Genomic DNA, 27,798 nt, shown 5'->3' on the forward strand with positions numbered 1-27,798 from the left:
GTCATTGGGCGAACCAAAAGAGGAAGGGATGAAAGTGTATCTTGCAAACCTTGCTATCGGTAATGCAGGTAAATCAATTTTTTTATTTAAGCGTGATTTGGTTTGTTAATGCAGTGAAATCAATACTTAACAAGTTTTATTTTCCTGCATCCTAAAGTTTGGGTGTTACAGTTAAAGTTAAATCATTTATCTTTTTGTTAATGCAGGTCCCTAATGATAGCACTGGAGAACAAAAAGAGGAAATATTGGTATTATTTAGGTTTGAAGGTTTTTGGATTGTAACCATGGATCAATGTAGGAGAAGGTACAATGGCGGCAAACAAAGAACTGTTAAATTTGAGAAAGGCTATATCAATATTTGCAAGCTTAGAACAAAAATAGATAGAATATGTCCATGGCTCAAAGGACATCAGTATATTATGTATTACCACATATACAGAACATCACCCAAAGAATATAAAATTCTTACTACTGACAATGATGTGAATGAGTTGGTTAATCAATTGAAAGGGAATGCATGTGTTGAGATTGTAGTTGCAGTACAAGAAGATGATGTAAATGAACCAGTTTCAAATCCTATGGAGGTTATAAGTGTAGACGAGATGGTTGAATGTTCCATTACAAACATGGGTGTTAAAGATTTAGAAGTTGGCACACTCTTCAATGATGCAATAACTTTCAAAAACGCTCTACGATCAGTAGCCATTAGAAATAACTTCGGTGTTAGAATTAAAGTAAGTGATAAGAAACATGTTATTGCAACATGTTCTTACCAAACATGTCAATGGAGAATTCGGGCATCCCTTTGTGAAGATACTCAGTCTTTCCAAATAAGGAGAGTAGATGGAGTACACACTTGTCCTGATGTTAATCGTGTAGGGAATAAACTCGTCACATTTGCTTGGGTTGCTAATGAAATTCAAGATTTAGTGAAGAGGCACCTAGACATTCCACCGAAAGAAATCAAGAGCAATCTAGAGAAAGAATATGGTTTATCAGTACCTTACATGAAGCTATGGAGAGCAAGAGAACAAGCCCGTGATGCAATTTTCGGTTCAGTTGATGATAGCTACAAATGGGTACCAACATTGAAAGCTGAATTACTTGAAAGAAATTCAGGGTCACATATTACATACACATTTGATAGTTATGATCATGCCTTTCAAAGTTTTTATGTAAGTTTCAAGGTGTGTACTAATGGATTTCTTAGTGGTTGTAGACCTCTTATAAGTGTGGATGCTTGCCACCTTAAATCAAAGTATTTGGGTATGCTTCTATCATCAAATACCCTTGACGACAATAACGGTTTATTTAATATAGCTTATGTTGTGGTTGAGACTGAATCAAAACAAACATGGACATGGTTTCTTAGCAATTTGGGTGCTACTATTGGTGCAAACTTGCAACCACTTGCTTTCATATCGGACATGGAGAAGGGTTTAGGCAATGCTATAAGAGAAATTTATCCATAAGCAGAGCATAGAGTATGTATTCATCATTTGTGGAAGAATATAAAAAAATTTCCATTGTAAAGATGGGCAAAAACTTCAAGGGTTGGTTTGGACAGTAGCAAATGCTTACACAAGCATAGAGTTTTATAAGAAGCTTGTTCAGCTATCGAACGTAAGTCCAACAGTTCACTCATTACCTTACAAGTGGTCTAGAAGCCAATTCATGATAGGGATTAACCATGCCGCCAATACTAACAATTTTGCTGAATCATTTAATTCATGGATTGTTGAAGCTAGAAATAAACCTATTGTTGACCTGGTTGATATCATTCGTGGTATGCTTATGGAACAAAGGGCTATGCAAAAAATGAATAGCATGACTTGGCATCGAGAGTTAGTACCGCAAGTGGAAGAGTACATAAGGAATATTACAACCATTAAAGATCATCTAATAGTCAGTCAATCAAGTGTTTGGAAGGCTGAGGTGGAGGGCGTACATTCAAGACATATTGTTGAAGTTGAAAAACGAGAATGCACTTGTAGGGTGTGGGAGGTGACCGGACTTCCATGTATCCATGCCATGGCGTTCATTGGCATGAAAGAACACTCATTGTGGCATTCATACATTGATGAACACTACTATGTAGACAGGTAAAAATAAACTTCATTAAATTACTTAATATTGTTAACATGTTCCATAACAACTGACCTTGGAGATGTTACAAAAATTAAGCTTGAGTTGTTACATGAGTTTCTGGAACTTTTTTCACTGAGTTAGTAGAGCTGATTTTGGCCCCCATTTCACTAGTTTGACTGCACATTGATAGAATGATTTGATGAATAGCTTTTGTATAATAATATGATGACATAGAATTAGGTATTGACAGACTTCTACCAAACAACACAATTTAATCAAAACACCATTTATATCAAAAGTTTGCAAGATACAAGTTCTTCAATAAAGATACAACACACACACTACAAACACAACAAAAGTTGACTTCCACGACACTATATCAATAGTCAAAAGATGTTCCATTACAAAATTGTTATGCAAAATACATCCTAATGATGATGTCGATAGCAACTAAGACAATAAATACTTTCATCTGAAATATGAGCAAGTCCAGCTTCTTCAAAAGCTTCTCATCTATGCCTCTCCAAGCATAATGTGTGTCAAGAGAAGGCTCTTCTAATTCATCTATCCATTTAAAAAAATTGCAATCGTAATCTGTTCGATTATGAATGCACCTATAAAATTGTCTGCCTCGATTAAGTCCTCGGTAGCAAGTGAACACTACACACTTCAAATGACAGTGACAATAAACTTGAGAATGCTGCCGTGATAGAATGATTTGATGAATAGCTTTTGTATAATAATATGATGACATAGAATTAGGTATTGACAGACTTCTACCAAACAACACAATTTAATCAAAACACCATTTATATCAAAAGTTTGCAAGATACAAGTTCTTCAATAAAGATACAACACACTCACACACTACAAACACAACAAAAGTTGACTTCCACAACACTATATCAATAGTCAAAAGATGTTCCATTACAAACATTGTTATGCAAAATACATCCTAATGATGATGTCGATAGCAACTAAGACAATAAATACTTTCATCTGAAATATGAGCAGGTCCAGCTTCTTCAAAAGCTTCTCATCTATGCCTCTCCAAGCATAATGTGTCAAGAGAAGGCTCTTCTAATTCATCCATCCATTTAAAAAAATTGCAAAGGTCATCTGTTCGATTATGAATGCACCTACAAAATTGTCTGCCTCGATTAAGTCCTCGGTAGCAAGTGAATACTACACACTTCAAATGACAATGACAATAAACTTGAGAATGCTGCCGTGTGTCTTGCCTAATAGAAGAATTTACTGAACTCATTGGGGATGAAATACGGCAGAGAATCTATCAAATATGAAAAAAAAATTATGTAAAAAAAACCTAAAGCAGATTTTGTAAAATACAGTGAAAAAAAAAAAACCTAATTTATGTAAAATTCTGACAAAAAAATTCTGTAAAATACAGTGACAATAAACTTCATCCATTTTGCTTGCTTCATCAAAACTTAAAGCAGATTTTGATGCTTGCTTTATCAAAACTTAAAGCAGATTTTGAAAGAAATAAAAAGCCCAGATGACAACGACCAAAAAAAGCAAGACAGCAAAATGCGGCAAGGAACCAAACCTATGGAGCATATGCAAAGGCAATGCAATCCAACGTCACGAGAGAAATGCCTTCTTCCGCGAACACACCCCGGATCACTTCGAACTACCGAGCAAGATGGAGCAGATGCAGCGGAGCACAGGAAGGGAAGAGCTCGCGATTTCGGGGGATAACGTTGTGACCTAGATAAGGGACGGAGTGATATATTTGAGGTTAGATTTGTGTTAGGGTGGTGTAAATGAAATATTTATGTTTTAGGTGTTAAATATGTAAAATATGTAATATAAAATGGCATGGCTGTAAAACCCCTAAATTTAATTATAAGAATTTTTTTTTAGCAGGCAATACAACTTTACTTTTTAACCATCAAATTAAAATTTTTAGAAGAAATATTGCATGTGAAATAGCGCAAGTTGCCTGCTATTTTCCTATGGATGGCTACGTTGTTGGCGGGACTTCCACCTATAGATGAAGCCTTGAACAGCTTCGTAAGCTTGAATGCTTTGTTTTCTTCGCCTAATTTAATCCAATCTTTTTGCTCGTTTCCTATAAATTTGAACCCTTTTTTTATCTTCTATTTCAGCCTTTTGCTTTTAACTAACGATACTATAGTAATAGTCATTTTTAAATAATAAATGAAAATTAAGAAAAATTTTGGAGCGGTTAATTTGGAGGGGTTTTAGATTTATTGAATTATTGTATTTAAAAAGCATTTATTTTGATTTTTAGAATATTTGTTGTGACGCGTAAAGCGAATTCAAAGTGTTTTTCTAAAGAGTTTTGAATGTCTATTGTTGCATGTCGAAATATTCATGATGATAAATAGTGTTTAGTCCTAGCTTCATATGAAAATCTAGCATGCACATAAATGAGAGAAATATGCATGAATTATAAGACACAGTAAAATTTTAACATGGAAAATCAAGAAAATGGAAAAAATCATGAGGTATCGTTCAATTAAAATAATTTCACTAGCGTTTTTCGTTGATTACAAATGATGTCTTTCCGTGGGGGAAGACGTTGGTTCAATATAACAAATATACATTATATAGATCATATTAAATATTTGGATTTAAAAGCATCCAATGACTTGTGAGCTATTCTAAAGGGAGCATTGGCATGCTCATTTGGTCGGTAGGACCATAGTCCAGCGATGGTGGCCGAAGGGATCATGGTCGAGCCATATAGATCAAAGGAGTTTTAGTCAAGTGATAGAGGTATGAGGGATCATTGGTATGAGGACCATATTCGGGCGACAAAGGTTAGTGACCGTAGTCGGGCGACTAAGGTCATAGGGACCATAGTTGTTGAGCAACGAAGGCCAGAAGGATTATAGTCAACTAGTTGGAGGAACTGTTGTTGGGTGACAGAGGTCAGAGGGACTATAGTCAACGAGCGAAAAAGGTAAGAAATACATAGTTGGTGTGTGATAGATGTCAAGATCATTGCATGCGACGGTGGTCAGATGGATTGTAGTTGGATGACGAAGGCCAAAAGGAAATTAGTTGGAGGGTGATGTTGGCCGATTAGACAGTAGTTGGGCGATGGTGATCGCAGGGACCATAATCGGGCTACAATAGTCGAAGGAACTATAGTAGGTGATGGAGGTCGAACTGATCGAAGTTTATATCTATTTAGTTTTTTATATATTTAATTCTATATTATAAAAAATTAACTTTTATATATTTAATTATACATATAAATGATTTATGCAAATATTTTTATAATGTTAATTTTTTATACAATTTATATTTATAAATTTTATGTAAATATGTAATATAAAGCTACAATAATTTATATTAAATTATCCGATAACAATTTTCTAATATAAATTTTTTAAATTAAAATTTTTTATATTAAAAAATAGTTTAATAAACAGTACAAAAATTATCCCAAACAAACAAACAAAGCTTCCACCAGTCGAATTATAAAGGATCTCTCCTTTGGATTTGCTGTCCTGTCGAAATTTCACTTTCAAACGAGCTATTAGCGTAGTCTTTCTCTCGTTTTTAAAACACGAAATAAGAATATTATCTTTACGCCAACTTGATCCAAATTCCAAACATTCTATCTTCTCCTTTGATTATAAATCTTTACAATACCACCCGTCTTCCTCCATTACCTGCTCCGATTTCCCTCGCAAGTAACCATGGCCGAGAGGCTAAACCCCCCAACTCTTCCCGCCACGATCGAGCTCAGTGACCTAACCGCCGCCTCCATTCTCGGTCGCGGGGGCAACGGCATCGTCTTCCTTGTCCGCCACCTCACCTCCGGGGAAACCCTTGCACTCAAATCAATCTCAAAACCCTCAAGCGATGCCGATTTCCGGAGAATCTGGTTCGAGCGCGACGTCCTGCTCGAACTTCAACACCCCCTCCTCCCTTCTCTCCGCGGAATCGTCTCCACTGATAAAATCGTCGGATTCGCCATCGATTACTGCCCCGGCGGCGATCTGAACACCGTTCGTAGCTGCCAAACTGAGAAAATGTTTTCGCTGGAGACGATACAGTGAGTGAGTTCACTCAATTAATTATCTCAAACTGCTTATATGCTCTGCATTTAGTACTGATTTCCTCTTCTGATACAAAAGCTTTTACGCCGTGGAAATGGTGATCGCATTAACCCACCTTCACAATTTGGGTATCATCTACCGCGATCTCAAACCGGAAAATGTTATGATTCAGGAGAACGGCCACATAATGCTTATCGACTTCGACCTCTCGACCAAACTTCCAACATCCAGATCATCCCCGAAAACGCCTTTCACCCGGTCCGAAACCCTCCTCGCCGAATCGAAACGAAAAAAGTTACGCTCTCTGTTCCGATGCTGCTCCCGCCACGCCGGAGTCACGCCGGACCTCCCCACCGGCGATCCCCTGCTTCCTTCTCCGGCGAAATCGAAATCGTTCGTCGGCACAGAGGAATACGTTGCGCCGGAAATCATCATTGGAAAGGGCCACGACTTCGCCGTCGATTGGTGGGGCCTTGGCGTCATTCTATACGAGATGCTGTATGCAAGAACACCGTTTCGAGGGCAGAATCGGAGGGAGACATTCCGCCGGATCTTGCACGAATCGCCGGATCTCGTCGGAAAACCGATGCCGCTGAGGGATTTGATTAGACGGATGCTGGTGAAGGATCCGTCGAAGAGGATCACCAGCGAGGAGATTAAGCGGCACGAGTTTTTCAGAGGAGTTGATTGGGATTTAGTGGTTGACATTGCGCGGCCACCATATATTCCGATGCGGAAGGATTGGGATGAAGGGATCGAGGGCTTGGAGGTGGAGAAGATCGTCGAGAAAGTTTTCGAGAAAGCGCTGGCAGCGAAGGAAACTAGTGTGACGGAAGTGAGAAATTTACTCCATTAATGGGGATTTTACAGTCTTTTGATTTGGAAATCGTTTGCGGTAAAGTTGCATAGTTATTTTGGAAGGGAAATCTACTAATAAGCTAATTTTCGGGCGATTTTCAACCCGAAAGTTGTGAATTTATGAGAAAATCAGAGCTTTTCCTTTTCAACCTTAAAATCAAAGATAAAGAGAGTAGAAATTCCTACCATTATTTTGGTCGTATTTTTATTTATACTAAATTTATGTGCTTAAAATCATCAGTTGCTACTCACATGGCCTAACTTTTAATTTGAATTTATAAATATAAAATAGGTATAAATAAAAAATTATGTAAAAATATTCGTATATAAAATTATATCAAAATAAGCATAATTTTTTTTGAATTTTTTTGGCATGAAATTGTTTGAGAAGAATCCTCTGGCGTTGCTGGCCATAGCCGTTAGGGAGATAGGGACGACCTGTGTCCTCTTCTTCAGATTCTACTTCCCATGCTCGTCGATGACGAATTTCTTCCTCCTCGGAATCGGATGTCGCCAAGAACGTCTGTGGAGTTCCCCATTGTCTCTCTATTCCCCCGTCTCTTCTTCTCTGTACGCGCCCGGTGGTTGGATTTTCTCCATGACCACGGAGCGGTGGTTGTCTCGCCCTTCCGAGATTGAACTCACGGCGAAAATCAGTGGCTAGCTGTCGCACCTCAGTGGTCAGCTCGTCAATCCTCCGGTTGACGTTCTCCTGGTTTACCCAAAGCGCATCGAGAGTTCTGACTCCCTCCGATGCAGGTTCCTTGCCTCGCTCTGCCATTCGGTCTTCTGGTTATCGGGCTCTGATACCAATCTGATGCCGTCGGATCTGCAAATAACCAGAATACAAGGAGAAATGCAAGACAATGGAACAGTAAAAAAGCACTGAACTACAGTGCTCTGTATATTTCTGTATATTTCCAAAAGGAAGAAGATGATCAAAAAGTCTGCCCTCGTTCTCCCAACCATTTCCTATATAACAGCTATTAACGAGAATGCTAAAAATACGGAAATTTGCTATTGGTTGAAAATATAGAGTAGTGCGGTACGAAAAGCAAAAAGGGATTAATAGAAAGCTGCCACGTATCTGTTCGTTAGACTGGCTGTGTGTTGTCCCGCGGAGTAGCCCTGCAGTCCCTTGCATCAGTCCTCCCCGGTGTCGGAAGAGCTCGACTCCGACGAGCTGAACTGAAGAACGCCATCATCGGGAGGAAAATACGGCCAGATATCAGATACATTAAAGGTTGGAGAAGTGTTGCAGTCAGCCGGTAATGCCACGGTATAGGCGTTATCGTTTATTTTCGTCAAAATTGGTAGTGGACCAATCTTTCTCCTTGCTAACTTTGAATATTGGCCCACCGGAAATCGTTCTCGGCGGAGCCTGATCATCACGAGATCCCCTACATTGAATATGCGCTGACGACGATGGACATCCGCGGCCCGTTTATATTTTTGGTTTGTTTGAATCAACTGTTGGCGCACTTTGAACAACATATCTGTGAACTGGTCCGTGAAGGTGGCCGCCGCCTTGGATTGACACTTTGGTAACACCGCCACATCCAAGACTGTATTAGGACTTTTCGTATATACGATACTGAAAGGGGAGGTACCTGTAGACCTATTGGTCATAGCGTTGTAGGAGAACTCAGCCCGACTAAGCATTTCTTCCACTGCCGCGGATGGTCTTGTACTAGACACCGAAGTAAGCTACCCAGTGTTCTGTTTACAACCTCCGTTTGTCCATCGGTTTGGGGATGATAGGCTGAGCTAAGGCGGATATCAGTACCCAAACGCTTCCACAACTCACGCCAAAAATGGCTAATAAATTTTACGTCTCGATCAGACGTTAAGCTGCGGGGAACTCCATGTAGGCGGACGATTTCATCGAAAAAATGGTGTGCAATGATCACGGCATTGGCAGTCTTTTTGCAGGAGATGAAATGAGCCATTTTAGAGAACCGGTCGACGACGACCATGATTGAGTCATTGCCTCGTTTAGTCCGCGATAATCCCAGAACAAAATCTAAACTTAGATCTTCCCAAATCGATTCAGGTACCGGAAGAGGAAGATATAATCCTGTATTTTGTGAACCTCCTTTGTAACTTTGACATACTAGGCAGCTGGCAACCATACGAAACACATCTCGTCGAAGGCGTGGCCAGTAGAATCTGGATTGTAGTTGTCGGAGGGTATTTTCACTACCGGCGTGTGCCGCCAGGGCTCCCCCGTGTGCCTCACGGATGAGCTGTTGTCGCCATGAGGAAACCGGAATGCAAAGAGCATTGTTTTTGAACAGATACCCGTGTCTGATCGTGAAATCTTCCGCCCTGGTCTGTGTTTGACATTGCGCCCAATGAGGACCGAAATCAGGGTCTGTTGGATATAATTCTTGAAGACACGCCAATCCCGTAATCTCGGTTTGTAATGTGAACAGTAAGGTGCGTTTGCGGCTTAAGGCGTCAGCGACCTTGTTTTCACTTCCAGGTTTATGCTTAATTGTGAATACAAAGCGTTGGAGGAACATTACCCATCGGGAATGCATTCTGTTAATTGTCTTTTGGCTGTTAAGGAACTGTAATGCTTTGTTGTCACTGCATAAGATGAATTCCTGGTGAAGAAGATATTGCTCCCACTGTTTGAGAGCGCGGACAATGGCATACAACTCCTGTTCATATGCGGCCCATTTTTGACGGGAGGGACAGAGCTTCTCACTGAAGAATGCGACGGGTCTGCTGTTTTGAGTAAGGACGGCGCCTACTCCAACCGCTGAAGCATCTGTGCTTACTTCAAATAATTGCTCAAAGTTTGGGAGGGCCAAAACAAGTGCAGAACAAATGGCTACTTTTACTGACTCAAAACTCTGCTGCTGGGATTCAGACCAGCTAAACGTTTTAGCTTTTAATCCTTCGGTGATTGGGGCCATGAGGACACTGAAATTCCCGATGAATTTGCAGTAAAAATTTGCCAACCCGTGAAAACTCCGGACTTCAAAGAAGGATTGGGGCGTTGGCCATGCTGAGATTGCTTCAATCTTTACGGGGTCCATGGATACACCATCCGCGGAAATAACAAATCCGAGAAAAGAAACTCGCGGCACTCCCCATTCGCACTTGGTCCTGTTTATGAGCAGCTGCTGGCTTTGCAATGTTTCCAATATTTGGGAAAGATGTTGTAAATGCGATTGCCAAGACACGCTGAACACTAAGATGTCATCAAAATAGACAATGCAAAATTTGCCCAGGAAAGGTTTGAGTACCTCATTCATCATGCGCATAAAGGTTGAGGGCGCATTACAGAGCCCAAAGGGTAGCACCTTCCATTCATACAAACCTTGCGGCGTCTTGAACGCCGTCTTCCACTCGTCGCCCGGTCGAATTCGGATTTGATGATACCCGCTTCTGAGATCCAATTTCGAAAAAATGGAGGATCCGGTTAGCTGATCTATGAGCTCTTCAATTCGGGGGACTGGAAAACGATACTTGATCGTAATTTTGTTAATAGCTCTGCTGTCTACACACATCCGCCAACTCCCGTCTTTCTTCGGGACGAGCAATGCGGGTACCGCACACGGGCTTATGCTCGGTTGGATGAGCTATTTTTCAATGAGTTGATCCACGATCTCCTGCAGAGCACGCTGTTCCTTCGGGTTGAGACCGTAGTGCGGTAGGTTTGGTAAACTAGAACCCGGTATCAAGTCTATTTGGTGCTGTATGTTTCGCAGAGGAGGAAGTGTTGCAGGTAGCTCGTTTGGAGATATGGCTTTGAATTGCTCCAATAACTCTAGTATTTCACTGGGGGGCTTATCCTGAAGAGTGATGTTTTGTTGTTCTGTCATGATAAGTGCGAATAGAGGCTCTTCTAGCTTCCCGAATTGTTGGAGTTTGGATCCGCTTACTATGTGCAGTGCGGAAGAAGTGGATCCTTTATCAGCCGTGCGTTCCACTGTGCTAGGGAGGAGCCTCAACCGTTTACCCTTCCAGTCAAGGGTATAGCTGTTAGCACGGCAATCATATACCGCTCCGGCGTCGAACTGCCATGGTCTACCCAGTATCAAATGACACACGTCCATGTCGACAACGTCACAAACGACTTCGCACATATATTGTTTTCCAATTGAGAATGTGACTCGGCATGAGTCCGACACGGAAATTTCGACCCCTTTTTTAACCCAACTGATTTTGTAGGGATTAGAATTTTTGAAGGTCTTCAATTGCAAGCTTTGAACAACTGAACGAGAAATCACATTCTCAGTGCAGCCGCTATCTACCAACAGATCACACACTTTACCGTTGATAGTACAGCGTGTCCGAAATAAGGCGTGTCTTTGGGAATTTAAGCTTTGTCTTGGAGCTAACAGCAACCTCTCCATCATCGCAACAATAGGTTCTCCATCATCAGCGTAAACATCTTCCGTATCATCTTCATTAGCGGATTCGATTCCTCGAGACCCGCTACCCTTCTCTGCTTCCGCCAGTTGCACTTGTTGTCTTTGAGGACATTCGTTGGACTTATGTCCTTGCTGAAAACAACGGAAGCATTTAATAGTAGAAGGTTTGGTATAAGGATTGTCTTTACCTTGAGCTCTGAATTCCGTTTGGCCTTTGTTATCTTGAGACAGATTATCGCCCGTCCGATTTGATGTTTGCGTTCCGGCAACTGGATTTGGTTTAGCCGCTCCACTGGCATTCTGGATTGCTCCGGACTGTGATTCTTGCCAATGCCTGCGATTGTATGGCGTTTTGTGTGATCTACTCTGCTGCATTTCTGCCTTCATTGCAAAATTGACTGCCTGTGCAATGGACCACACCGAGTTGAGTTCCAATTTATCTTGAATACTATCTTTTAGACCTCCTATATATCTGGCAACCAATTGATTGCTTGTTTCATGTAAATTATTCCGGGCGCTTAACCGATTAAACTCTTCAGTATACTCGCTCACGGATCGGCCTCCTTGGACACAATGCTGATACCGCATATACAAGATCTGCTCATAATCAGTTGGTAGAAACTGAGAGCGAAGTAGTTGCTTTAATCGGTCCTAGCTCCGCACCGAACCCTTACCTTCTCTTAGTCTCATCTGTGAGACCTGTGCCCACCACGCACTAGCTCCCCCTTTTAGTCTACAGGCTACGTACTTCACCCGCTTTGCCGGCTCAATATCCATATAATCAAAGAAATTTTCTACAGCTTTCTCCCAATCGAGGTAATCCTCGATATGTAAATGCCCATCAAAAAAAGGAATATCAAGTTTCACCTTGAATTCGCTGTGATGCGTATTCCTCTGGCGTTGCTGGCCATAGCCGTTAGGGAGATAGGGACGACCTGTGTCCTCTTCTTCAGATTCTACTTCCCATGCTCGTCGATGACGAATTTCTTCCTCCTCGGAATCGGATGTCGCCAAGAACGTCTGTGGAGTTCCCCATTGTCTCTCTATTCCCCCGTCTCTTCTTCTCTGTACGCGCCCGGTGGTTGGATTTTCTCCATGACCACGGAGCGGTGGTTGTCTCGCCCTTCCGAGATTGAACTCACGGCGAAAATCAGTGGCTAGCTGTCGCACCTCAGTGGTCAGCTCGTCAATCCTCCGGTTGACGTTCTCCTGGTTTACCCAAAGCGCATCGAGAGTTCTGACTCCCTCCGATGCAGGTTCCTTGCCTCGCTCTGCCATTCGGTCTTCTGGTTATCGGGCTCTGATACCAATCTGATGCCGTCGGATCTGCAAATAACCAGAATACAAGGAGAAATGCAAGACAATGGAACAGTAAAAAGCACTGAACTACAGTGCTCTGTATATTTCTGTATATTTCCAAAAGGAAGAAGATGATCAAAAAGTCTGCCCTCGTTCTCCCAACCATTTCCTATATAATAGCTATTAACGAAAATGCTAAAAATACGGAAATTTGCTATTGGTTGAAAATATAGAGTAGTGTGGTACGAAAAGCAAAAAGGGATTAATAGAAAGCTGCCACGTATCTGTTATTGCATTAGCGTTCATTTAGAAGGTTTTGGTTCAAAGAAAAAAGAATCATAATAAAATAATATGTAGTGTAAAAAAATGTGATCTATTTTACTGAATGTAGAATAAATGATGGTTATTATTATTGTTATTATTATTGATTAGAAAGTAAAATGAAAGTAATTTAAAGATCAATGATGGTGGCAATTAATGGTTGGTAGCAGTCTGAGGAGATTGGTGGCTATAACTGTCACATGTTGATTGATATCGCCACCACCATCAATCGGCTACGACCGATGGTGATATCAATGACCTGTTGATTGATATTGCCACCAGTAGCAACCAGCGACGACAAGTGGCAGAACCAATCATCGCTAATTGACATTGCCACCAACTATTGCCAACAGTGGCAGTAAATGGTAGTGTTGGGCAGCATCGGTGACAAACTATGATGAAAATGATAGAGAATTTATATATATTGAAAATCAATCAAATCTAACGATTTACAAATGCATCAAAATTAAGCCACAAGTTGATTTCTAAATACTTTAAAATTTTATTTTGCATTTCTTTTACTTTAAAATACTAATATTTTCAAAAAAATTCTATTTAAAATTCTCTTCACATCTTTTACTTCAAATCAAACAACTCCCATGCTCCAACAAACACTACTTCATTTTTTTTTCTTTATATTTATTTAATTTCTTACTAAAAAAACTCTAAAAAAAAAACCAGCTGATTGCCAAATTGATGCAGATGCTTGTTCCCTTCCAATTGGTGGTGGGTTCACTAATCGGGCTTCGCACTAAAATGAGAAAAATAAATAATAATAATAAAGTACGATAGCTCTATAAAAAACTATTTTCTTATATGTAAATGCATTAAATATGAATAAGACAAGTAGAATAAAAAAAAGTAAACTATAAAAAAAAACTTTATGATTTGATTAAAGCGGAACCTTTCCATTAATAAGAAATTACGTAAGTGTACAAATAAAAACACTATATTTCCCAATCTTGTTTAATTTTAATGATACTAATACCAAATCTCTATAGAGAACAAAATAAGAAAAATAAAAGCAAAGAGAAAAATATCTACATATACGCTAAAAGGTTTCCGCTATAGATTCTCCTTATATAGGCAATCGCATTAAGGCTTTCTTGGGATTGCTTCTTAGATGTTATGATGAATTTTAAAGTTCATAAATCTATTATAGTGCTACAGTTTATAGGTTTCATTCGGGATAATTTTTTTTTACTGTTTTTTAAAGCAATTTTTTAATATAAAATTTTTATTTTTATACTAAAAAAGTTGTCTTAAAAAGTACGAAGAAGTCATCCCAAATGAAGCCATAAACTAAGGTTGTAAATACGTCAGAGATAAGTTTGAGACACTTTTAACTTGATTTTGAGCTTGATTAATTAATATAGTTTGACTTGAACTCGAAGTCAATTTCTATTCTCTAGCTAGCTCACAGCCGGATAGTTTATTATGAAAGAGAGAAAATAATTATAATAATAAATTGATAAAAAAAAATGAGAAATTATAAAAAATATATAAAAAATTACCTAATTTAAGAAAGTAAAATATAAAATTTAAATGTTTTTAGCAACTTTATATTTAAAATCTTGAATCTTAATACTTAAGTATATTTTATATTAATATTTTTAAAACAAGCCCGCTCGCAAACTCATGAGTAAGTCTGAGCCTGGCTCAAGTTTTACTCATTAACTCGTCGAGCTAATTATCAAGTCGCCTAGCCGACTTGAATCACTTACTCCCCTAAGTAGGTTTGCTATTACTATGTTTGTTGTAAGAAATTATGATACTGTGAATAATAATAATACGTTCTTTAATGTATGAGAAAATTTCCTGCACGATTTTGGTCCCGACAATGAGTTCCACCGCGTCAGAGTCCATAAATATGATGAATTATTCATAGTAAGAAGACTGTGATGGGGGTAATTTATTTGGTTTTTAGGGTCCATTTATTAAGGCTTTTTCACTGCCATTTTTTTTTAATAATATGATGAATTCTAGCTTACTGCATTTATTAAGACTTTTTACTAAGCATCCAATCCCGATCTTGTTCATGCATGCCTAGTTCTTTAGTGTTTCTCTTGTGCACTATTTCTCCCATCTCATTCACGCTCGCATGATGTCCGACGACTTGTGGCTTGCTGTGACTTATTGAAATCGCTTGTCGCTTTGCATTTCTCTGAATGCTCGCTCATCATAAAAAGTAAACTAGTTCCGCTCCTGAGCGTAATATATAAATAATTTGCATTACACTTATTTCAAAATAAATTGAAAGATTATAAGGCTGGTCTTAACTACAAATTTGATCAAAATAACATGACACAACTTTTTTTCCGGAGAAAGTATTTCGAAATCTTGAAAAAAATGAGATTTCTTTATCATTTTTTGTAGTAGTGATTGCTACTCGGTGCATCTCATGGTGTAGCACAAGCATAATTAAACCATAGGATTATAACTAAAAAATTAATATGAATCTTATAGTTGTAAAACAAAAGCACTTCTCTACGTACACACATAGTTCAATATTTTTTTTGTCAAACTCCATATACATTCTTTTACATAGCAAATACAATCTGTGTACTCCTTATTGTTTTACTGCTTGTAGTATAAAGCAATGTAGCTACTGTTTCTTTATGGTATCGCATTCCTTCATCTTTATAATTTGTTATCCCTAACATCAAAATCATAGTTCCCACACAACTTTGAAATGACACTTAGGCTTCGTTTGGGACGGCTTTCTTATTACTTTCTAAAACGGAGTTTTAGTACAAATTTTTTTTATTTTTATACTAAAACTCCGTTTTAGAAAGCAATAAAAAAGCCATCCCAAACGAAGCCTTATTCTAATGAAAATCTCAAAATCTTAAGCTCTTCGCTGCCAATAGATTCTCCAGTTTTCTCTATCGAACATTCATAATAGCAACAACTACCATGTCCAAATCTGATTCCACTGTCAATATAAATCCTGTTCACCATCAACAACTCCTTATTGAACAAAATTTGGCATTCGCTCTATGTTCAACCCTCACTGCCTCCATTCTTCCATATGTCCACAATCTCAATACCTGATACGACATATGGCTCATGTTGGAATGTCGCCTTCAAGCCACCAATTGATCCCGTGTTATTCAACTAAAAAATGAGCTCCATAGCATCTCTATGAAAATTGCATTCATGTCTCTTACCGAGATTAAAACACTTATTGATCACATCTCAGTTATTGGCTCCATAGTTTATCATATAGACATCATCATATACGCTCTTAATGGTTTTCCACCATAGTATCAATCATTCAAAACATCAATCCGCACCCAACTCGCACCTATGAGCCCCGATGACTTCTATTATCTTCCCATATGTGAAGAGATTAATACCGACAATGACTTTGACAAAGCTCGCACTTCTCATAACCCATCTTATGCACTCTAAGGCTTCATTTTGGACGACTTTCTTACTCCTTAAAACAACTTTTAAGAAGAAAAATTAAATTTTTTGTACTAAAAATCTGCTTTAAGAAGCAGTAAGAAAGTCGTCCCAAACAAAGCCTAAGCCAATTGTGTTCTAGAGTCTCGCAGTCATCTATCTCAAAAACTCATCTTTTAAGATTTCATAAGTTTGGCCAAGCAAGAGGCTGAACTTTGTTTCAGAACTCATATTTTGAGATTTCATTTGCTTAATTTTGGAACTCTGTTCAACTTCCTGTTTGGTAGGGATTATGAACTCTTAGAAGATGAGCTTTTTTTGGCAGACAAAGAGGGTTCTGAAGTTGGAGGAGGGGTTTTAGGCGACAGAGGTGGCAATGCAGGCAACAATGTGATCATTTTCAGGGGCGTTTGATGTGCAGCTACGTGATTAATGTTTTTGAAATGAAAAATGCTTTACAGCTTGAAGTAATGCAAATAAAAACTAAATAAAAATTCTTCTGATTGAATGATACATAATGTTATCCGTTCATGATTTTGAATTTTTTTAGTCATATTTTGAGCATTTCTTTTGACATAGGCAATGTTGATGTTAGGGGTGTCAATATTTGACACGACCCAAAAATCCGACCAGAGCCAGAAACGGGTCTGGTTCAGGTTAGGGATTTCGACCCGTTTGTAAAACTGGGTCGGATTGGGGTTGACATGGAAACCCGAAATCAACCTAATTTGACCTGTTTTTAATTGATTTAGGAGGATTTTAGAAGATTATTATGAAATAAGTAAATGATATTTCTAAAAAATAACAAACCATGTTGGCCAAACTGATTAAGTTTTGTTCATTTTATATTGATTGAAGTAAATCTTACCTTAATTCAATTTAGGTTTAAATAAATCGAATTCAATAAAAATATTTTAGTAAAACATACCTGAAGCGAGTCGGATTAAAAAGTGCTGGGTCAAATTCGGGTTCGATCCGACCCTGACCTGAAATCTGATTTTGACAGCCCTAGTTGATGTAAGGTTTTATTTCATTGAAATGCTATTTATAGATATAAGGCCTGTGGTTTGAAGGTTTTTAACATGAAAGTGTTAGAGGAGAGCATAATTCATCAAGGGTTGATTGTCTAATGTGGAGTTCTGCTGGGATTTATGACTTTCTTCATAGCTCTTTCTCATTGCTTATTATATGTAAGTATTAAATATGCTATTTTAGTGATTATGTTTTTTTTTTCTTCATTGAACTGAATTACCTGTGACTTTTTAAAATAAATAAAAAATAAATTGAAAAAAAAGTCATTGTACTTTGACTAGGGCTGCAAACGAACCAAGTCAAGTCGAGTATGTTTTTTTTTTTTTTTTTTGATTCAAGTCCAGTATGTGAGTGTTTATGTTTGTGTTCGTTTACTATTAGCTTGTCCAAGTTCGGTTTGTGTTTGATTCGAGAATTATTGTTTGTGTTCATGTTTGGTTTGTTTAAAATAATTGTGTTCATGTTTGGTTCATGTTCAGTTCGTTTAGAGCTTATTGAGCTTTAAACAAACAAGTCTTAACAAGCTCTGTTCGTGAACATATTTAGCGAATTTTGTTAAACTATCAAACAAACATGATCATGAACAAATCTAACAAGTATTCTTGAGCTATCAAATGAGCAAATTCTAACGATGAAATATAATAAATTAGCAATAGTAAGGAAATTAAAACAAAAACATATATTATTAATTAAAAACAATTATATTTTTATGTTAGACTAAATTAAAATAAATTAAAACATTTATATTATGTATATTTATCAAATTTATAATTAAATATTAATCAAGTTTTTATCGAGCTTATTCACAAGTTCTAAATCGAACACAAATCGAGCTTCTTATTAAGCTTAATGTAGAGCATGTTCATGAGCTTCAAATGATGTTGTTCGTGAACATAAATGAGCAAAGCACATTTGTGTTCAAGCTTGTTTATTTAATGATCGAGTATTAAAAATTTGGTTCAGGTTTATTTGTTAGTTAGTTAAACGATCATAAACGAGCTTTAATCGAACCGAGCAACGAGTAGCTCATCTAACATTTTGTTCGCTTGCAGCCCTAACCTTGACCACTAGGGACGCAAATGAACTGAGAAAATTTGAACTTGAGCTCGTTTGTCAAAATCTTGTTTGAGATCAAATTTGAACTTGATTTGAATATTTGTAATAGTGTGTAAGATGATTCTTTTAAAATTATGGTCGCTAGAGTTTGGCTAACCTCTAGACTTTAGCTAACCAAATAAGCCTTCAAGCAATACTATCGAGTAACTTATTACTAGCTAAACAAGTCTCATCAATCCTATTAATGAATAATCAATTGAGCCTAAAAATAAGACTTCATATGAAAGAACTATTAAATAAAACTCATTTTAATAGGGCATAAATGAGTAGCTTCTACTCATGAACAAAAGCAATTTAATAAAAAGAATGATAAAACTCCTACATTGGCACATATTAAATAAAACTATAATCAATTCTTAAATAAGCATATTATCAGGACCAAATCAAGCATGTTCACCAACTTTGAATGATATTGTTCTTGATGCTAAATCATTCAAGCATCATGCTATTCAAATTAATCTATGTATCAATCAATTAATTAAAATATTATTCAAATTTATTTGATTAATGAATTAAATAATCAAAAATAAGTTCTAATCAAGTCAGAAAAACGAGTAGCTTGTTGAGCATGTTGATTCATTTACCGCCCTATTGCCCACTTGTGGCCAGTGTTGAGTGCGAAGGGATTTTACTTTTCAAGGAAATTTATTGTGCTTAGTTAGAGACGAGATGGAGGAGAAAAAGAAAATAGAGAATTTCACTTAAATATGTTTTGGTGTTGATCAAAAGAGAAAATGAGCTATTCATATATGTGGGATTTACATTCATACTACTATAGTTCATGCAATTTACATATCTAATACCTAAAACTTTAATATTGCATGCTTATCACCCATAAAACAAATATGAATGCATGGAATGAAATATTAAAGTTTATAGGGTGCTATGAATGGTAAGAATTAAATGTTGGAATGATATATTTGATATTAAATTTTTATATGAGAGGTAGGAATATAATATTACAGTTTTATGTGTTAGATATGTAAATAACATAAAATAAAGTGATATGTAAGTAAATCGCCCATGTTATTCGTATTTCTGTCAACATCATCTGCCAAGGAATGTTGCTACTTTCTCTACTATTTCCAGCTCAGCCATTGTATTATAACTGTGCTTTGATCTCAGTCACTCTCCTGTAACTGCTCTGTTCTTATGGAAGAAAAAGAAACATCTTGTCCATAGCTATCCTTGGTTATCTACAGTATAGTTTATGAAGAAAATGAGACTACCTTTTTGCTTTTAATTTCTAACTTATTTGCATTTCTTCTTCTCTGTTTCGCTTGTGTGTCAAGCTATTCTTCTCAATTCTCCTTCCTCCTGCTCTACATTTCTGTTAGCTTTCTTCAGCTCATACTTCGGCATGGTATCACAGCAGCAAGCCTAACTTCATCTCATGAATCCTTCTGAATCTTCTTCTTCGGCGCAAAAGGATTTGATGGCTATCTCGATCGAACGACTCGTAAGCCTCCCAAACAAATCATCAATGAGGAAAGCAGCATCTCCCCTAATCCGTGTTATCGAACATGGAAGCTCATAGATGAAAATCTTGCTGCTGCTCTTTACTCTACAATTTGGTTAAAGAGTTAGAATGCTACGCATAATTGACTATATATATGACTATATCAAAACTAAGAAAAAATATGCCAAATTTGTGTAGCTTAATTGAAAATTTGATGAAATCAGACTTTGAAGTCATTAAGTTATCTAAGTTGAGGAAGTGTCATGTTAAGCTAGTAAGAAATTGTTGTTAACTTGAAGGGCGTAGTAGACAAGTTGATGATTTTTAGTCTCCCTTGAGAAGAAAGTCATCCACTTGAGGAGTTGTTAGTAACAACCCAAATTCTTAATTATCGAAATAGTATCTGCTTTCACCTAATGGTCTCCGATTTTATCCCCTAAGTGAAACTTCCCAAGGAGGTCATTTATCTTAAGAGTGATCTCATACGAGCAAGCTTAAATTATGTGTTTTTAATGAAATTTCAACCATTATGTTAAAAGACATCTCGATGCTTAAAAGTTTAGCTTCACTTCTTAAGAGGTTTCATAATCTCCCTAATTTAAGTAATTAACATCCTCATCAGTATTCTTAGCCTAGAATAATCCATCAGACATATAAGATAGTTCCCATGTGACACCCCAAAACTTAAATTGAAAGAAATGTTTATTTTATTTTAAATCTTCTACCAGAGTTTCTATAAAATCATTAATATAAATTCATACATCTAGCGAAAGCAACTAAACATCATATACGTTAAAATGTTTCACTAAATTTTCATATTTTGTCAACAAAATCTCATTTACAATAGTCAGAAGGTCATTACAATCAATAATCTATTGCAAGCTCCTAAATACGAAAGAATGAACGAGAATACAAACATGTCAAAATAAAAATCTCAAAATTTTAATCAACCTCAATATTATATAGTTCAATAAGGTAGTACATCAAACTTTAATGTCGTGTTTTCATATTTCCATTTGTTATCCATCAATCTTATCATTTATTCATTAAGTTAACTATTATTATAGGTGGCTTCCAATTCTCTATAAAGAGTAGTCACTCTTTGTTCTTCAGCGTAATCGGTCATCATCTTTAAAGGAAAGTTTGTTAACCCACTCTCTTATATATGATATTATTATTTTAATAGTTAACTCATATTAATTATAGTATTAACAATCAATCTTCATTACTGACATGTAAATACCACAGTCATCTTATATCGATAGTATCATTCTCTTGTATAATGCAGTAACATGTGTATAGTACTATGCAAAGTAGAAAATTCTATAAAATGTGTATTGGTTATCAATCTTCAGAAAATCATAACATCCAATTTACTTTGTGAAATTTTATAAATTTTTAGTCAAAATGTTTATAAAAATTATATACATTATATACCAAAAAGTATACAATAAAAGTTTAATAAATTAGAAGAAAATACATTTTTATTATTTTTTAGAAGATTTAAATTAGCAAACTCAAAACTATTGAAAATTAAAATGGGATTTGGGTTAATTACAAATTACAATGATCTAAAGACTTTTCTTAACTGTAACAATGGACGAAAATGATGAAAAGCAGCTTTCTCTCCCTTCCTCTCTCCTATCCCTCTCATCTCTTCTTCTTCTTTTTTCATTTCCTTCCACGACAAAGTATTAGTAAGGAGAAAGGGGAGAAAATGGATATTTAATATATACAAAAATTGTTTCAGTGCATGGCACCGCGGCGCCCATGTGACCCAGCGCTGCATGTGATTCTAAAGTTACTATAGAATAAAGAAAAGTGGCATCAAGGAGCACCTTTCAGGTGCTTCCCAGTGCCGTTGCGCCTGAAAGCACAGGGCTGCAACGCTCTATGCAACTTTCTGAAAAGATCTAAAAATTCATATTATTCATAAAACATGGCAATTACAAGCCACTTTCTGGCTAGTATACTTTCCTAATATCATTTGTAATAATCTAATTCTTAACTATCGAGATATTATCCACTTTGACCCTACAGTCTCATAGTTTTGTCCTATTGATGTAACTTCTTAGCATGTCTCCCATTCAAAGAGTGTTCCTATAGGAGCATAATTAACTTTGGTGTTTTCAATAAAATTTCAGCCATTAAATCATAATGTGTCTAATGGTTAAAAGTTTAGCTTTATTTTCTTAAGTGTTTCACAATCTCCCTCATTTAAATAACTTACATTTTTATCAATTTCCTTAGCCGACAATCATCCGCTAAGTAGATAAGATTTTAAAGGTAGAGTTCTTATCTTTCAACTAATTTATTATTTTGATACTATTTATAACAACTCAAACGCTTAAATATCATAATATTGTCCGCTTTAGCCTAGTGTTCTGACAATTTTGTCTCATTAGTGTAAATTTCCAGTAGGTTGGTCATCCATCTTAGGAATACTCTTATATAAGCACATTTAATTTTGGTAGTCCTAATAAAATTTCAGCCATTCATTAAAAGGTGTCTTGATGTTTAAGATTTTAGCTTCACTTAAGGGATTTCACATCATTAGAGCTTACTTGATTGGTCATACTCGCATACTTGGGTCAAATTTATTTATAGACATGGAAAATTTCTTTTGAGCAAAAATCGAGTTGCCCGAGCTTATTCACAAGCTTTATTTGTTTAAAAAATATATTTATTTATTTTTTTATAATTTTACATTCTTTTTACTATGTTATTATAATAATTGCTTAACTCGTAATCATCTCTTTCAAAACAAATGAGCTGGCTCGTGAACCGGCTTGAACTCATTGAATAAAATTCTAGCTCGAGCTCGAGCTTGATTAATCAAGCTCAGACACAAGCCAAGAGTGACTCAGAGCTTGACTCGACTCCTTTACAATCCTATTTAAATAAGCTCTCTTAATGGTATGCTTTCAGATCGAAATCATAATCTTCATTTTTTGTCACAATATTTTTAGTAATTTTTTTTTAAAAAAAAATATTAAAATGCTATTTTTTAACCGCTTTAAAAATAACTTTCTCTGTAGCAGTAAGATGCACAAATCATTTGTCCCCGCAATTTTGTAGCTGCCGCCCTTTAAAGTCCGTTCGACTGGTTCCTGCGTGGATTGCTCCGTCAAAAAATTCAAGCCAACAGCCTCCCTTCATCCGCGCTCCTCTTCCGCAATTGCAGCCGCAGGAAGCTTCTCCTGTGATCAGTGAGCAGGTTTTCTGCTTTCCTTTCCCGCGCCCTCTCGTCGACAGGGATCGATTTCTCCGGCGTGCCCTAGACTCCGCGATTGCACGTTTGGAAGTAGTTGAAATTTTCCTATATATTGTATAATGTGCTAACAGTAATAGTTCGCCGGAATTTTAATTGAACCTGCTCTAGCTGCTATATGATCGATCTATCTATTGCAAAGTATATGTTTTCTATCCTGTTTTGACAAACAGTTATGGAGGCCTTGCAAGATTGAAGCTGTAGGAGTCATTTATGTATAGCAGAATTACAATTAAGATCCAAATAATATACTGAAACAACTTCATTTAATATTACTATATATCTGTTTATGCATTAGAGATATCTAACATCTTTGTTTTGTGCTATTACTTAATACTAAATTAGGGGGGGGGGGGGGGGGGGGTGCGCAATGTTGCTCCTGCTTGGGGGTCTAGGGTTGTGCCCTAGGGAAAAAAAATTCTATACAAGCGATGCAACGTTGTAGGATGCAGCATGGCGGTACTACAATTTTGACTTGGAGACAAAGTGCGGAGTGCTATGACACTCCAAATCCCATCGGTGCAGAACTTTGAGTTAGGATGAAAACAAAGAGTGGAGCGTTGCAGAGCTCCAAACCTCAACCTAATGAGGACATCGACAGACGTTTTCGACGAGTATATCAGCGGAGGCACAGATCGATGGCTACGATCCACAGCCTTTATTTTGATGTTTATATATTAATTGTTATTTACAATTGTACCATTTTTTTTTAGTTGTCTTGAGTTGTAGCCTCAGGGGCATTTACGTCTTTGTCTTTTTTGTTTCCTTAGGCCTATATATTGTGGCCTCCTCTATTGTAATGGATGATGATTATGAAATGAAATTTTATGTTCTTTGTTTGATCTCTAAGTGAGTTCATGAGAGAAGAAGCCCAAGGAGAGCGATAGCAAGACCCGTCAACCGTTGGTGGATTCCAAGGTTCGCGACCCCAATCTCTTTTCTTCTCTAACCTTCAATTCTTCCCCAATCAACCACCGCCGGCCTTCCCTAACCAAAGCATCTAATTTTTTCCCAAAACCCGAGCCCCTTCACCCCATCCCACCGGCCGCCCCACCCACCGGCCAACCACCTAGCCGCCGGCCTCCCTCCTCCACCATCCCTTCCTCTACTTGCTCAACCCGCCGGCCCACCTCCCCAAGCCCTCTCATTTGAAATTCAAATTTCAAATGTGCATTAATCACTTTCCTAAAATAAGTCTAAGCAATTATGAAAGTTACTTAATTGGATTTCAATTCAAATGCTAGCACTTAAATTTGGAAACTTCTCCTTTTAGATAAAATCTGAAATTCAATTCAGATTTTTATTTAAATCAATGTTTATTGTTTGGGGCCCACTTAATTAAACCTAAATCCCTCTCCCCCTCTCTTTATTTGGCCGGCCACCTATCCCCCTCTCTCTCTCTCTCCTATTTCATTAATTGCCACCAATTAATCCCCCTTAATTCCCTATTTCCCTCCTAACCGCCGGCCCCCCTTTTATGGGCTTAGTTTGAATTTCAAAATTAATTCCCTCCCTCCCATCTTTATCAACATCTGAATTAATTTCAGATTTTTAACTTCTCCATCCCTCTTCTTCTCTTCCCTAATCTACCCAAACCCCCCACCGTCCCCTCCTCCTCTTGGCCGCCTCTCCTAGGTAGCCGCTTCTCCACCCCTACTTCCCAACTACACACAAAGTCCTCTCATGATCATGAATGGCGGATCCGGCAGTTGATCATGACTTTGCTTACAACGCCCAAGGCGAGATCGACATCCTACTCTCTCCCTTCTACGAGCCGGATTGGGAGTATGACAGCACAATGGAACGCTACGTCAACCGCATCGTTTATTATCTCGCCGAGACTATCAAGCTTCAACGACCAAGAACCCCGTGGTTCCTCATTGGACGATTCTTGCCTCCTCCACCTCCGGCTACCTTCCCAACAACCAAGCTCCTCGGCTCTTCCTTCCTAGTGGTCATCTCACTTTTGGTGTGGAAGATCTTCATCCGCTAACCCTAGAACCATAGAGAGAGAGTAAACCATCAAGGTGGACATCTCAATATTAAATTTCGGATTTGTGTTATAAGCTATTACATTACGTTCGCCTTTGTATTTGATTGAGTGTCTTGGTTAATCTTCATGTATTTCTTTGCCTAAACAAGTGAAAGACTGCAAATTTTAACATCTTACTTTTATTTGACGCATAATTTTATGATGGTTAACTTTTAATAAATTCTTTTGTTAATCTCTTGTAACCTCATGCATGTATTACATCACAACACCACAGCGTTGCGAGATCGGTTGTGCAGTTTTTCTTTCTTTTTTTTCTTGTTTCCCTTGAAGGTTTGCATCCCTTGGTGTATTGAAATGCGTCTCTTTGTCTGTTCTGAGGTAGAACTAAAAGAGAAGTGAGTAGAGACAAGAAAAGAGCGTGAAGAAGAGATATTGTACAATTTCTCCCAATATTTCACAGCGGGTTTCTTGGTGTTGTTAGGCTCTATGGTTTTTTCTCTATTTCGGATTTTTCCATTTTAAATTCAGGTGTCATTTCCATTGTTTTCCTTATCTGTTTGTTTCATTCTATGGTTTACTTCCCAACACAATTTATATGTAACTACAGTTATACATAAACTGGAGCTTGAACCTCTGTTAAGAGCAGTGTCTATGTAACAATTCATCTTGCTTTTACAATTTGCCATCTGCAGTTACATATTTTATTGAACTGTTGTTATATATTAAACTACAGCTTGCAGTTTGAAGCTATTCTCATAATTGTAACTAAGGCTTCGTTTCGGACGGCTTTCTTATTGCTTCTTAAAGTAGCTTTTTTGTTCAAAAAATAAAAATTTTCTACTTGAAAGTTGCTTTAAGAAGCAGAATGAAAGCCATCCCAATTAAAGCCTAAATGTTATATATGATTGCTGTAGTTGAATTAGTAGCCACATTTATTAGAATTGATATGTGCTGCTATATGTAAATACATGCTACATAGAAACTGCAGTTGAATTGGTAGCCGCATTTATATGAACTAAACCTGTTTTTGATTTGACATTTGATTGCTTCAGTCATACAAAGAATTGATAGCTGCTGTTGCAACCAAACACCTATTGATCAATGTTGCCTATAGTTATTTTACATATGTTGCACGAATGCATCGAGGATTGAGGATTGGCAGCAGTTGAATTAGTAATCAACTGAGTCCTATGCAACAATTGCATCAGTAACAAATTGCAGAGTCCATCCTACGGCTAAAACAACTGTTGCGAGGGAATTTATAAGTAGAAGTGTAGAATTCTTTTTTCATAAATATTCTTACAATTAAAATTTGTTCCAAGGGCACTTCTTCTCTACCCCTATTTATTCATCATTGTATGCTTTGCAGATATGTCGGGGGTCCAAGGGGGCAGCGCCCACTGCAGGGGTTTCTGGCGGCAGTGCTCCAAGAATAAATTTTGGTTGTAAGAATATTTTTTGGATTTTCTTTAATATTTTTCTTTGTATTTGGTTCATCGTTCTCTAACAATAACATCTCTACATAATGGTATTAATTATGTTGGGCCAATTGCCTAAAGACTATAGTTTTTTTTTAACTTTTAGTGGGGCAATTGCCTCAAATTTTTGTAATAAAGCCTAAAAACTACATGGAGGGAGACAAATTATCTAAAGAATCATATAATAATTTTTTTTTACAGGGGGGTTGTCCTCAGGTGAATTAGTCCTATATGTGCAGCTTTTTTTTACCATTTACTGATTACTGAATTTTAAAACCTTCTAAAGATATCCATATTATAAAATATGTTAGATTTGTAATATATTTGAAGTTGCTAGAATCCATTTTTTTATTTTTTCTGCAATCTGTTTCACCATCTATTACTAAAACAGAGAACTGTAACAACAGATAGTTAATGAGGGGCGGAGCAATGGGCGGGGTGAGGCTGTCTCTGCCGGATAATGGCGATTCGACAAAACTATGGTTATGGAGTCGCCGGAATAACTAAGTGGTGGTGATTGGTAAATTACTAAATTTGAATAGTTCAAAGTTTCAGATGTCGTTAGAGTAAGTAGTAATTTTCAAGTGTTAGATATGTAAAACAAACAAATTTTCAGTGATATATATGTAAATATGCAGGTGACTTCTCAGTTTGTTTTATGTCCACATCTTCTACTAACAAGAAACTGATTTCTTTCTAATTTACAAACTAAACCTTAGCAGGTTTTGCATTGTTTGCAGAAGCAGAAAAATAACATATAATTATATTTCATAGACTGTGTTCATAGATTTTTGAGATTTTTATTAATTAATACGTCATAAAAAATTCATCAAATCACATATAAAATGTTAAAAATTACGTCCACAGCACAGTAATTGATCATTAGTGGTGAGTCTACGGAAATCACAGACCATTTTCTTCCCTTTTATTTTCTGCGTCGCATTCTTTAACTTTTTATTAAAAAAAATTATACTATTTTCATATTATTTTAATCTCTCTATATTTTATGGGCACCTTCTTCAAAGT

At 37.0% G+C, this 27,798-nt stretch overlaps 2 protein-coding genes across 2 annotated transcripts; one reads left to right on the forward strand and one right to left on the reverse strand.

Annotated features, from left to right (window-relative positions):
• The first annotated feature begins 5,674 nt into the window (after positions 1–5,674).
• Positions 5,675–7,169, forward strand: LOC110103793 (serine/threonine-protein kinase OXI1). The gene is made up of 2 exons (XM_020832637.2): positions 5,675–6,145; positions 6,228–7,169. Exons 1-2 carry the CDS (start codon positions 5,787–5,789, stop codon positions 7,003–7,005), a joined length of 1,137 nt encoding a protein of 378 aa, XP_020688296.1. The 5' UTR covers positions 5,675–5,786; the 3' UTR covers positions 7,006–7,169.
• Positions 7,170–8,150: 981 nt separating this feature from the next.
• LOC110103791 lies at positions 8,151–8,636 on the reverse strand. Its single transcript, XM_020832634.1, has one exon. The coding sequence runs from the start codon at positions 8,634–8,636 to the stop codon at positions 8,151–8,153; it is 486 nt and encodes a 161-aa protein (XP_020688293.1).
• Positions 8,637–27,798: the final 19,162 nt, after the last annotated feature.

Source organism: Dendrobium catenatum, unplaced genomic scaffold (assembly GCF_001605985.2).
Source record: "Dendrobium catenatum unplaced genomic scaffold, ASM160598v2 fragScaff_scaffold_1070, whole genome shotgun sequence".
Lineage (NCBI taxonomy): Eukaryota > Viridiplantae > Streptophyta > Magnoliopsida > Asparagales > Orchidaceae > Dendrobium > Dendrobium catenatum.

Coding starts and splice junctions, on each gene's coding strand:
- LOC110103793 (XM_020832637.2), top strand. CDS start 5,787: ATGGCCGAGAGGCTAAACCCCCCAACTCTTCCCGCCACGATCGAGCTC. Junction 6,146..6,227: donor TTTTCGCTGGAGACGATACA/GTGAGTGAGTTC, acceptor CTGATACAAAAG/CTTTTACGCCGTGGAAATGG.
- LOC110103791 (XM_020832634.1), bottom strand. CDS start 8,636: ATGACCAATAGGTCTACAGGTACCTCCCCTTTCAGTATCGTATATACG.